Source organism: Lonchura striata, chromosome 4 (assembly GCF_046129695.1).
Source record: "Lonchura striata isolate bLonStr1 chromosome 4, bLonStr1.mat, whole genome shotgun sequence".
In the NCBI taxonomy this organism is placed as follows: Eukaryota; Metazoa; Chordata; class Aves; order Passeriformes; family Estrildidae; genus Lonchura; species Lonchura striata.
This window is the reverse complement of record NC_134606.1, coordinates 59,577,268-59,589,360: the sequence shown is the minus strand read 5'-3', so window position 1 is coordinate 59,589,360 and position 12,093 is coordinate 59,577,268. Positions and strand designations below refer to the sequence as shown.

Sequence of the window (12,093 nt, the reverse complement as noted above, 5' to 3'; positions counted from 1 at the left end):
TAACTGCACTACAACAGTGCGGTTTCTGTGCCCACAGTTTAGGAAGAATTATTAGTCCTTTTGTTATTTCTAGAAGTAAATGGAATTGCTACATAGCGCTAAAGATGCTAGGAGTTTCCAGCTGTGGGAGAAAACATGAGCTATGGACTCTGTAAGAATGCATTTAAAGCTGAGGGTTTCCTTAGTGAAAAGCCCTCTTCATCACTGGATCTCATGTAAACACGTGGGGTAGGACTTACCTAGGATTCTGACAGTGAATTTTGTGGACCTGGTTGTCAGGACAAAGAGCAGCTGGACCCTGATGGCTATGAGCACATGTTATATCGGCCACCCAGTTAAAAAAGGACACAGAATTTTGTTCTCAGCTGCATACCAGACTCTGACAGTTCTGGCATTCATGTAAGCATGAATAGAACTTGGTCCCAAGATTATATGACGAATAAGTGATCCCAGATAAACCTGAAATTTCTTAGGTGTTTTATGAAGTAAAATGCTTCTCAGAGATGTAACATGGTCTTTTTTCTTGTAAGTTATTATTGTAGACTGATGCTGTTTTAAATGCAAAGGGCTTCAGGATTTTTTCAGATTTCAGTTGCATGGGAGCTGAACTGCATCTCATGTGCTTTGCATGTGCTGTGAATTGGGTTATCCTCATGCTTTTAATTAGTGCTGCTTCCTGCCATTTTTATAACAATGTAGGTGATAATTGTATTAACTGTTACATCAGCATAACATTATTTGTTATAATCAGACCATGGTTCTTTGTTGAAATGATGGTGGTGTCTGACAATATTAGGTAAAGCCAGGAATTAATGTCACCTACTAACAGGTTTCATGGTTGTAGTCCGCTTCTTCCTCTGGGTGTGTCCCAGCCACACCCAACATTTTGTCAATTCAGCTTGGCAAGCGCATATTTTTCATGTCTGTTTTATCTCACCTTATGGTATATGTTTCAATTATATGAAATGGGGTTGTATCATGGGGACAGGAATGAGTTACTGAGGGGAGGGGAAGACTGGGCAAAGCAGAGCTCCTCGGCTCAGCTGTCACTTCTGGGGTCCCCACTGCAGGTTTCTTCCCCCTGCCATCAGCTTTGCACAAGTAACACATACAAATCAATTTTATTCCACATTAAAATTCTGGGCCACGTGAAGTCCTGCAAAACAGCGATGCAACTCAGTGATCCAAATGACAGGCTCAGTAATTTATTTGCTCTCATTCCCCACTTAATTCTTTAGAAGAGCAACTGCTCTGTGTTCATTTAAGAATGCATGAATTCAACTTGGAAGTAGTATTGGGCAAACAAAAGGCAGCAGAGTTACTGCTCCATTTTCCCCTTCACTGATCAAGAGTATTTTAAAACAAAAAGGAAACAAGTAATTTGCAAAGAATTTTGTTTAGTGCTGTTTAGTCAGAAAGAAGAAATAAAGTAAGCACTAGCCATTAAATATCCTTTTAATCATTAAAGGAAATGTGCTGTGGATCTGAAAGTAATCACCTGTGCTGTTTTGTACTGGTGGATTTTTTTTTACAAGCTGACGTACAACGAATTGAAATAAACCGGCATAATCAGAATTTTTTAAAGCCATCATCTTCCAGGAACCACTTTTCTGTCACTGAAAGCTTTATGCTTTCCACTGGATCAGGCTTAATTAAAGTGATAATTGTTCTATTTCAGACAGGGAAGACCCCTGAGTGGATAGGTCTGTAATTTTCAGCAAGGCTTTCTTTGATCTTCATTTGTGTCTGTAAAGTCTTCATACTGGCCAGATTTACCCAGAGGAAGATTTCTACTGTTACAAATGGATGAATTAGAAATTGAAATTACGTATTGCATGATACTTGGGGTTTTTTGTTTATTTTGTTTATTTCAGAGCCTTAAAACTCTCAAGGACAAATTTGGCTCTCAGCTGTACTAATGAGATTGCACTGCTGTGTGTTGAGAGCACAAGTTGTCCTGAATCTCTGTTGATGTGCAATTTCCAACCAGGCACATCAGTGGAAACAAACCCAGCCAAGCCAGTGACTCTGAGCAGCCTGGTTTTGTGAGCTTTGATTGCAGTGATGCAGAGCTCACCAATTCCAGCTCCCTGCTGCAGACTGCCTGCCAAGCCCCAGGTCTGTCAGGATGGGTCTCTACAGGTCCAGGCTGTATCAGGATGCAGTCCTGTACAAGTCCTGTACAAGCAGGATTGGTCCTGCTCATCTGAAGCTTGATTGTATTACACTGTGGTGTCAGCACTGTCTGACTGCAGAGACCATGCTCCTCTTATACAAATAGCCATCCGCCTCATCCTTTTCAGCCTCATTTGACATGGAATTGTCATGTGACAATGATCTCCAAGCTGTAAGGAAAACATCATCTCTTGAGTATCTCTATTAGACTTCAGAGTCTTCTACCATCTAACAGCTGCTCTTGCAAAGTTGCCAGCCTGTGCTTGACTTCACTGAAGAAGGACTAATCCACATTTCTAGAGCCAGTCCTTCCAGTTTTCCACTGCTGACTAACACACTCACTCCTTTAGTTTGGTTGGTTTTACAGGAGCTGTTTAAGAGAGAAATTAGGGATTTACCACAGGCATTTTCTTCATTTTTTTCCCTTGTTCTGTCACTAACTTGTTTTTTCTATTCCGTCTTTAATCTGCTCTCTTTATGGACTCAGCTTCAGAAAAGGGAGCGCTCTTGCAGGGCCTATGTCCAGGTATTTCTTGTGTTTTTAATACACATGTCCAGTTATTTGACTGAATTACTGTGAAGTGAGTCTTGTCTCTGTCAATAATCTGATGATGACCACCTTTGTGGCAGCAAGTTCTAAGGTTAAGGTTACAGGATAATAATGTAATTTTTTTACCTCACCAACTTGCCCCATTTCTCTCAGACTTGACAAAAATTTGGGACAAAATCTCTGAACCAGAAAGTGAAAAAAAACACAAGAGAGATCTGACAAGTTTCATCTGGCCATCTGAATGAGCAGGACAGTATGGAGATGTGCAAGTAAAGAATTCAAAACTGCTGCTCACAGAGGTGTCTCCAAACCAACTGGATTTTGCTTACAGCATGCCATTCTGCCACCTGCATTTCCTTAGTTTTCCTTCTTCCCCTTTTACACTTCTAAATTCAGAGCAATTCAAAGTGGCAGCACTCGGCATGAGGGAGGAGGTAGAATTGTAATGAAATGCAGAGTGTCTCAGAGAGATGTTGGAAGGAGCAGAGTGCTGCAAACAATGCATAGGGTAATGAACATAACATCCCATGAAGTTCACCCAGGTCTGGCCTGACTTTCATAGGCTTATGTTGTGTTTGACTAAGTCAAGCCCCAGCATTCTGGAAAGATCACACTTGTGGGCTTTTCAGGAGTGAGCCCTTGGGTTATCTTATTAATCCTGTCACCTTGCCTTATAGCATTTGCTCCAGTGGTATTTTTATATAATTCTGTTTGTGTACTATAGGTCAGTTAATGCTGTTCTAAGAAATGTGAATGTTTTACCTTCTAATCTCTGTCTTGTGCTTGTGAATGATGATATTGTTCTTATGGGTGGCTGATAGTTATTTATATGTATATGTGTAACAGGCATAAATGAACTCTATGTTTCTGGAGGGGACTGTCTGTACCTGCATTTTCCTGCAAAATTCCACTTCCTGCAGTCTGTACTGACTTTATTTTGTGAGCAGATATTTCATTTAGCAAATGGGATTAGATGGTTTGGATTTTTAGGGTGTGAGAAAAAAAACAGTTCCCCTCTGTGCTGGTAGGCTGTCTTCCCTTTGGAAAATGTCATGAGAGAAAGTCACCTTTTCCCTTCCATATACATTAATGGAAAAGATGAATTATGGAGGTACACATCCCTTGTCTGGGATCCCAGAGAAAGCAACTAGCTGGCATTTGAAGGAATTTAGGAAAGTTTGCAGTGCAGTGCTCACTCCCAAGCTACCTAACTTGTGTACTGCTACCACTGGAAACATGTTGAGACTTCCTTGACTCTGGGCTGCACAGTCCTGCTGGGGACATTGGGTGCTACCTGATCCATAGCTGTCCTTCCCCTGGCTGCACAGACATTCTTCACGGAGTCACACTCCTGTCGTGTCTTTTTTCAAACAGTAGCAATTGGTGAGTTTAATATACCCGACAGAAAGCTTGGCCTTGATAGAATAAAGCCTGAATACTCTGGCAAAACTTCAGCTTACCTTTAATTTCAAGGACTTCTTTCCTTTCACTTGGAAAGATTGCTTGCCTCTTTAAGCATTAATCATGCATCTACTTCTTCAGTAGATAAAAAACTGGTGAAAGCTCATTGCTTGAGCTGTTAAGTATGGATATGGACAAATCTGGTATATATATTGAAGAGGACAGTCCTGTAAAAGAGGGCTTGAAGAATGAATTAGATGACCTAATTGAAGCTTTCCAGCTTTGCTTTGTACTATATACAGGTAAAGTATCTTGACATATTTTCATACAGTATGCTTCCACTTGGAAAATTGTGTGTCTAAAGTCATAAAAAAATCTAGTGAGGGAGAGGTTGTCTGTAATAGCAATTAGATGTGACTGCACATAGTCCTGTTACAGGCTACTTTACCAGGAAGTGAAATGGCTGGGCTTACTGAGGGAATTTAGCAGAGATTTTCCAACAGATCTTAAGTGGTGACCCCCTGGGCTCTGTAAAGTCAGTGGAACATGGGAAGTCACTGGGACATATGGCAGAGAAACAGAGTGTTCAACTTTGCTGACATGATCTCCTCATGCTGATCCTATTATTGTGAAGAGCATCCCTGGCTGAAATTTGGCTCAGAGGGCTGGAAATGTACCTTCAATTCTGTGTTCCCTCGACAAAGGAAGGTGCATTATGAAGTTTATGCAAGAGATGTCCAGGAACTGTGAATATCAAAAATGCTTTTGAGGAAAGGTGTTTTTTGGAAGGAGGGCGGTGACCTGAGAAGATAATAATTGCTAAAATCAGTCTTACTGTTTTCTTTTCCAAAATAAATTACTATAAATAATATGCAAAGTGGATGGTGAAATTTTGCAAGTTATTCAAGCATAAAACTGGGAATGCATTATCAGATTATCACCTCATCTCTTTGGACACCTTTAAAAGAAACACGGATTTAATTTGTTCACTTTCACAGTATTTGTTGATGTTAAAAGCTCAGGGATTTTATTGACTAGCGATAGAGGTTAAAAATGCTGCTTCTTTAATTTCACATGTGGTAAATGATCTTTTTTTGTCTCAAAAATCCAGCAAGAACCAACCCAGCAGGTGGCATGATAAATGCATATTAATATAATGACTGGACAGTTGCCGGAAGATTTTTCAGTCATGGTGATAACTAAGAAACTGATAAGTGGGTTTTAATTTGTGATACTAATTAATAGTCAGCTGAGACTGAGCTGGACAAGGTGTATATGAAGGTGGCAGAGTGGCCTCAGGAAGGTACTCCATTAGCAAAGAGAGTGGCCTTCTAGGGAGCAGAGATCTACATCTCCTATGCCCACCTTTCTGAAGATTTTGCACTCTGTTCTGGAAAGGGGATGGAAAAGTCATCATGTGGGAGAATGAGTCACAATGGGTGACACATTTCATTTGGCATAGCTTGGTTTGCTGGCTGGTCTGTGATGTAAGCTGGTATGAATTTTCTTCAATTTTTTTCAGAATTTATGTTTGTTCATTTTCAAAAAGCTTTTGTCCTTCAACTGAAGCACTAGAGTTGTAGAAAACAGAAATCAATTTCCTTTTCGGGATTGTGAAACTGGGTTTGGTGTCACAGATTTCTTCCATGCCCCTCAGCAAGTGTCATGCATTCAGTATTTCTCAGCTCTCTAACATAAAATGCCATTGATCCAATTCTCCTTTCTAGGAACAGAGGTGGGGGTAGTAAAAGGAAATAAAAAGGCTAAGTACTCACATAATGTAGTAAGGGAGGCTGTATTAAAAGAGAAAACTTAAACATGGGGGAAAAATGAGAGAATTTTGTTGATTTAGTAACTGGAAACACAGATTTTATTTTTAAAGGTTCATACCACACCCATGCTCACAGTATTTTTATCATGTTCATGCATCTGATTGTAAAGTCTGAGGTCACCTGCTTGCTTTCACTTGGATTTGTGGGCTGCAGCTCTGGGGCATCAGGAGGCCAGTAAATTTCCCTGTGGTGCCAAACCAGAGGCCTCTTCCCATGTGAAATTGCATGCTGCATTTGGGAAGAGGATCTTGGAAGACAAAAACTTCACCCATTCTTTGGCTCCCATTCTTTTGGTTTATTTTGTGGAGTCAGTATGAGTGGTTTTACAGCTGGAGGCTAGTGAATACTACAGAGAGTGTGACTAGCAGCTTTGTGGAAGGGGTGGAAGCAGGCAGCAGCATGTTGCTTTTGCAGCATCTTCCTCATCTCATGGAGTTTGCTGCTCTTGGTTGCTGCCATCTTCTGAGCGGCCCTGTAAATCAGCTCGCCCTCTTTTGTAGTTCTGCATTGGTCTGGATAGCAAATGGCAAAGATTATGGAGGTGCCACCTGCTCCGTGGTAGTTACAAGAACTTCTGGGTGCAGGTGTCATCAGAGCCACACATGAAGCTGGTGCTGAGAGGATGGACAGTGGCAGAAGGTTGCAGAGTTGTCCTTCTGGTTCTCCTGGAGGTTTTCTGAACGCTTCTTGTTGGAAACATGGGCTGTTTGAATTGCTTCACTAAGCAAAAATTGAAAGGCTTTCCTTAGAGGATTCAAGGCATTAAGTTTAGACCTGAGCAGAAGAGACTTTATTTTTTTTTCTTTGTTAACCTAGTAGTTCTCATCAGATAAAAGGTGCATCTGGGACTAAGCCAGTACTATTTAAAGTGGATTAATTCTGTTTGTCCTACTTCTCTCTTGCTTGCATGATTGGTCACAGCTTCCATGAAGACCAAACTAAAGAAACTTGCAGCTCTGAGAGGGAGCACAAATTGAATTACACCGTGTTTGCTTGTGTTCTTGCTGCCCCTCTGACAAGAAAGACGCTAACCTCCATTTATATAAAAAAGAGGCAAATTAATGAAGGTTTTCAAATTCCTTGTTTGGTCATTTAATTGGCTGTGTGACAAAGAGCTCTGCAGTGTGTGTCAAACAACTCTGAGAGTTCTCTGATGATTTGTGCATTGCTTGACTCCTGATGCTGTTCTGCACAGCCCATCAGGCGAGGTATCGTTGTTAAAGTGGCTGAAATAAATTGGCTAGCAGTGAGCATACAATGTTGTATATTAACTATAGCTACAGGGAGTACTTTTAGCTGCTTTTTCAAGAGATCGAGATGTTTGCCCATCAGCATCAAAGTGCCTAAAACTTTCATTTAATATAATTAAAAGGACATCTGAAAGAAGTGTGACTCACAGTGAGGTTCAGTGGTTTGGTAGTCCTTTGTTAAAACTCTGTGAACTTAATATACTTCACAGCTTGAGAAACCTGCACTTGATTTGTGTCAGCAAGAGCGAAACTAGAAATCCTCTCCCCACATGTTTCTGCTGCAGTGAACCTGTTGTTAAGAGAGAGGAGGATCAAAGCAGATCCTTGAGTTTGTGACCAGACTCCAAAATTCATTGCATAAATGTTAAAAAGGAAGGTGACCCCATGTTCATCCACCTACAACTCAGCTACACCTATTGTTAGGTTCTCACATGGCAAAACAGAGAAAAAAAAAATCTAGTGTTTTCTGTGTTGTTCTGTGCTTACTCTCTGCTTGAGTCTGAGTCACTCCTGGTACCTGGTGTCACTGGTAAAAAGTCTAAATGTAAATTGCCATAGGGAGCAGCAGGAGATGTCCCTTTGATTTGAACCACTGGAGGAAAGGATGAGTCTCTCAGACTCCCCAGGAGTTTTCTTGAAGGCTGTGGATTTTCTGTCAGAGGCATTTTCCTTTCTTGATACAGCCTTGCTTGCTTCCCCAGTATAATTACTCTAGCAGTTGCTTGTATGGTTTCAAATCCCAAACAGTTGGGCAGCAAATACAAATGATTCATAAATGTAGTTCTCAGCTTATTCTGTGGGGAAGATCTCATTAGATGAAATAGATCGTATGTTATTTCCTACTTCCCAATCAATTCCTTTTATGTCAGTTCTATGGATGCCTTCTGACCTTAAAATATTCTTCCTCATGTAGTAAGTAAAGCAGAACCATAACCTGTAATTTGTAACCTTGTTCTGTTTCTCATATCACCTGTTATTTTTTTGCATGCTCCCATTAGGAGATTATTGGTAGTTCAAGGCCAAGATTGCAAACCTTGCATACCTAGTAAAAGACCATTAATTCCATAGTTAAGCATTTTGTAGATGGCCTAATTTTAATAAAGGTCAGTGCCTTTCTTCTCACTACAGTGAGTTCTCAGCACTGCTGGAATTCAGGCCATTTCTGAGTCAGTACAATTCCTGTAGCCACAGCATAAACATTCTCTGTATAGTTGAAGAGAGAGGGTTGCATGCTCTCTCTTGGGAGCCTTTGCTCTCAGTCTCTGGAGCAATTTTAGAAATCCCTCTGCATGGTTATGAGAAGTACTCTTCTTGCCTTTGCCATGAGTATTGGGCTTTGTCTCAGTTCACCAAAACTGCCACCATCTGTTGCCAATCACCACTCTGGTACCAGATGTAGGCTAGTGCTTCTGGCTTAGTTTTGAAGGCAGAAGCAAAGATTAGCAGTAGATATTTTAATGATTTATTTATTTTCAAGCACTCACTGTGGCTGAATATATTTCAGTCTAAATATGTTTGTCCACTCCACTGAATGTTTCAACTGTTTTGTGATGACTGTGTTGCTTTTTCAAAAACATTAGACAGTGGTGGGTTCCCTGTAAGAAATTGTCTCCATTGTGCTTACTGATACTTCGACCAGAAACAAATTTTGATTTTGAATTAAAAGAATAAATGGCAAGGAAAGAAATCATCCAAGAGTGAAGAGCCTTGTCAGACAGATTTGAAGGCACTTTTCAGCTAAGAAGTAGGATTTAAAGCCATCATGTAACCAAATGACATTTTCCTTGTTTAAGAATCTGAAGAAATGACATGTGCATCTCTTTTAGTCCTGAAGTCCCACACAGTGGATGAGTGTAATCATTTGATTGATGACCTCTCTGTAGTGGGATAGAGATGCTGTTCATTTGCCACTTCAAACAGACATGTCATTTCCTCAACTGGTCCCTTTCAATGCAATAATCTTTCCAGTTTTTGTGTTCCCACATCCATACTTTTATGCTGGTTCTCTCCTCCTACTGTACCAGCTACATTCAGAGTTAATGGGAGTTTCTCTTGTCCTGGTGCTTTTTCTGGCCAGAGGCAAGAATCAAACAACTTACAGCAGAACTTGTCATCAATGGCATTGACTGTGCCTTTAACTCAATTAGTTTGGAGGCTTGCAAATATTGATAGCTTGAGAAAAGGGCTTGTTTCAGCACTGGGTGCTTCATACAAATACAGAGCAAAACCAGCTATTCTTGAGGAAGGAGACAAGTAAGCTTTTTTCAAGTACCACTGCTTTGTAGTCAGACAAAAAGGAAAAAAGAGCATAACATTGTGAACATTGTGCCATATCAACATTTCAGCGCATCTGCTCTCTGATGTGTTTTTCATTTGCACTGTGAAGTGTGGGCCTGAAAGGGGTTTGTGTTTTTTTCTCTGCTGATTTGCCATAAAACCTCAAGCTGTTTTAAAAAGTGGGCAAGTTATGTGGTTGCATTTTTCAAATAAAGACAATGCATTTATTTTGGGGATGTATGGGGAGACCTCAGGCAGGACCAGAAACTCAAGCTTTAAGCAAGGCCTGAGGCTGTGCCTGTGTGATGGCACTCTGCAGGTTGAGCACTTGCTGTTCTCAGGAAGGGTGAGCAAATCTCTTCGGATGAGCCTGTGCTGCCAAACACCTTTGGCACAGGGTATCAAAGCGCTGCTTGCTTCATGCACCAGCCATGATTTTAGCCTAGCTATGCAAAACCTCGTGGCTGTAGCTCCGCATATCCTAATTTTTGAAAGTGCACTGCATGAGATATTCCTGTGAGATCAAGGAAGCGTTAGCAATATGAGACAGGGCTTTACAAGTTATAAAATTCGGATGTTTTAATTAGAGATGTTATTGCAAAAGTGGTACTTTATTGTGCTGTGCCACTACCCTTATACTCCCAAAACTGCTATAGGAGGTAAGTCCTTGATGTAAGTTTCATGCTAAATAAAGTGTATAGTGTGTTCAGTCTCTTCCTAAGGAGATGCTCCTTTGTAAGGAAGGACAAAGTGCATATTTGAAAATTACTGAACAGAAGGATTCAAGGACCTGCTGGTATTCATTTGCCATAAAACAGTATTTTCTCCAGCTGTAGGTTTGTTGAGATTTTTTGATCTTCCATCAGCTGCTCAGTAAGAGGCCAAAATTAGCAATAAAGGCTTAAAGAGATCCTAACTCTAGGAAAGCTGCTGGTTTTCTAAGGTTAGGGTTGCTGTGCTTAAGCACCATGGCAGGTTGCAGTCTGGTGCCAAATTTGGCAATGAGCTGAGTACCTCTAACATCTGAGTACCTCCTTGAGTACCTCAATCTCCTAGTGATTTTCAGTGCTGAGTCCCAGTTAAAGAGAGATTTTACATTGCAAAATTTGTTTTAATCAAAGAGCGGTATCTTGGATGTTGGTAGAGTGAGAGAACAATAAATAGATATGGTGTCACTGGATATATAGAGAGTTCAAACCCCCTAGATTTAAACTGTGTGTCACATAGCCAGGTACTCTTACCAGATGTTTTTAGAGGGAGAAGAGAGGGAGAGGAGAGGGCGAGGGCGAGGGCGAGGGCGAGGGCGAGGGCGAGGGCGAGGAGAGGAGAGGAGAGGAGAGGAGAGGAGAGGAGAGGAGAGGAGAGGAGAGGAGAGGAGAGGAGAGGAGAGGAGAGGAGAGGAGATTAAACTAGGTCAGAACTTTCCTATCTCCCTCTGAAAGTCCCCACCTTTATCAGGATCCCCAGGGATCTCGGTAAAACCTATCATGCCATCAGCTCCCAAGCACAGCTATCCCATGCCTTCTGCATTTTGAAGGTTCTCTCTCAAGGCTAATCCTCCTCCATCTGGTCACTGAGAGGCTTTCCTGGAGGTTTGGCACAGCTGTTGCTTCTATGCTGGAGCTTCATCAGACCACGAAGTCATTGGACCAGGTACCAAACCCATATAAATCACAATGGTTCAGCTTAAATGTAAAGACACAGGCCTATACTTGTCATGTGTGCCTGCTTTCCCACAACTCCCACTCCCCTGCCCAACTTTTCCCAGTTGGCATCTCTGTCTCACAAGGCACTGTTGCTATAACAGCTGTTTTGTCTCATTTAAACACCTACCTCAGCTCCTGTCCAAAATGCAAACATTTCATTAGCACCTCATCTCCTTGGCTTCAACCCACAGCACTCGGCCATAATGAAGTGCTGCACTCAGAAATATAATGTGGGGAGCTCTTGATTAATGCACTGAGACAGGTGAGGGGAATGACCCCCTGGGAAAAGCTAGGGACTAAATTAATCTCGGATGTGATGCCAACAAAGTCTACCAGCTCTGTTCAGATACATGGTAAGGATGTGACTCAAAGTCCTTGAAATCTTCCTGGAGCTTTTGTGTTTGACCCCAGACCCAAAGTGATATGAAGGGGCTGGTTTCAGGTTAGTCACTTCAAGAGGATGGATGTTCAGCATTGGGTGGGGAGTGCACATGATGCAGGAAGCAGTACATTAGGCTTAACTGGTGTTCTCTCTCAAACTTGCATGCACACATACGTGCACATCTGAACGAAAGAATGAATGCATTAGATAGTGTTGTTATTTTTCTTTTTCTGGGGTAAAGACTCTGCAGCAGATGTTTCACTGTAACACAAATATTTTAGCATCTGTTTCATATTCTGATGAATAGACATTACCTTTCTGTCCAGAGCCAGGAGCTGGATCTGCTGCAAAGACATTTTCCACCATTCAGATATTGATAAAAGTATGCAGGATGTTGTTTTAGCAAAGAATTTAAGACACCGAAAGGAGCTGAGCTAAATGGAGATAAGGCAAATTGTGTGATAATATTGAAAGGGGAGAAAAATCCTCATTTTCTGCTTTCCAGGCATAAAAGGTCTTT

General features: G+C 41.3%; 1 protein-coding gene across 11 annotated transcripts in view; it reads left to right on the top strand.

The window, feature by feature from the left end:
• ADGRL3 (adhesion G protein-coupled receptor L3) overlaps positions 1-12,093 on the top strand; it is a 496,471-nt gene that overhangs the window by 404,397 nt on the left and 79,981 nt on the right. For 10 of the 11 annotated variants that reach the window (XM_077782989.1, XM_077782978.1, XM_077782980.1 and 7 more), the window contains one exon: positions 2,663-2,701. The exons of the other annotated variant lie outside the window; for it this stretch is intronic. In XM_077782989.1, coding sequence (XP_077639115.1) covers positions 2,663-2,701 — 39 coding nt within the window. The remainder of the gene's footprint in view (positions 1-2,662; positions 2,702-12,093) is intronic. 11 annotated transcript variants of the gene reach the window in all.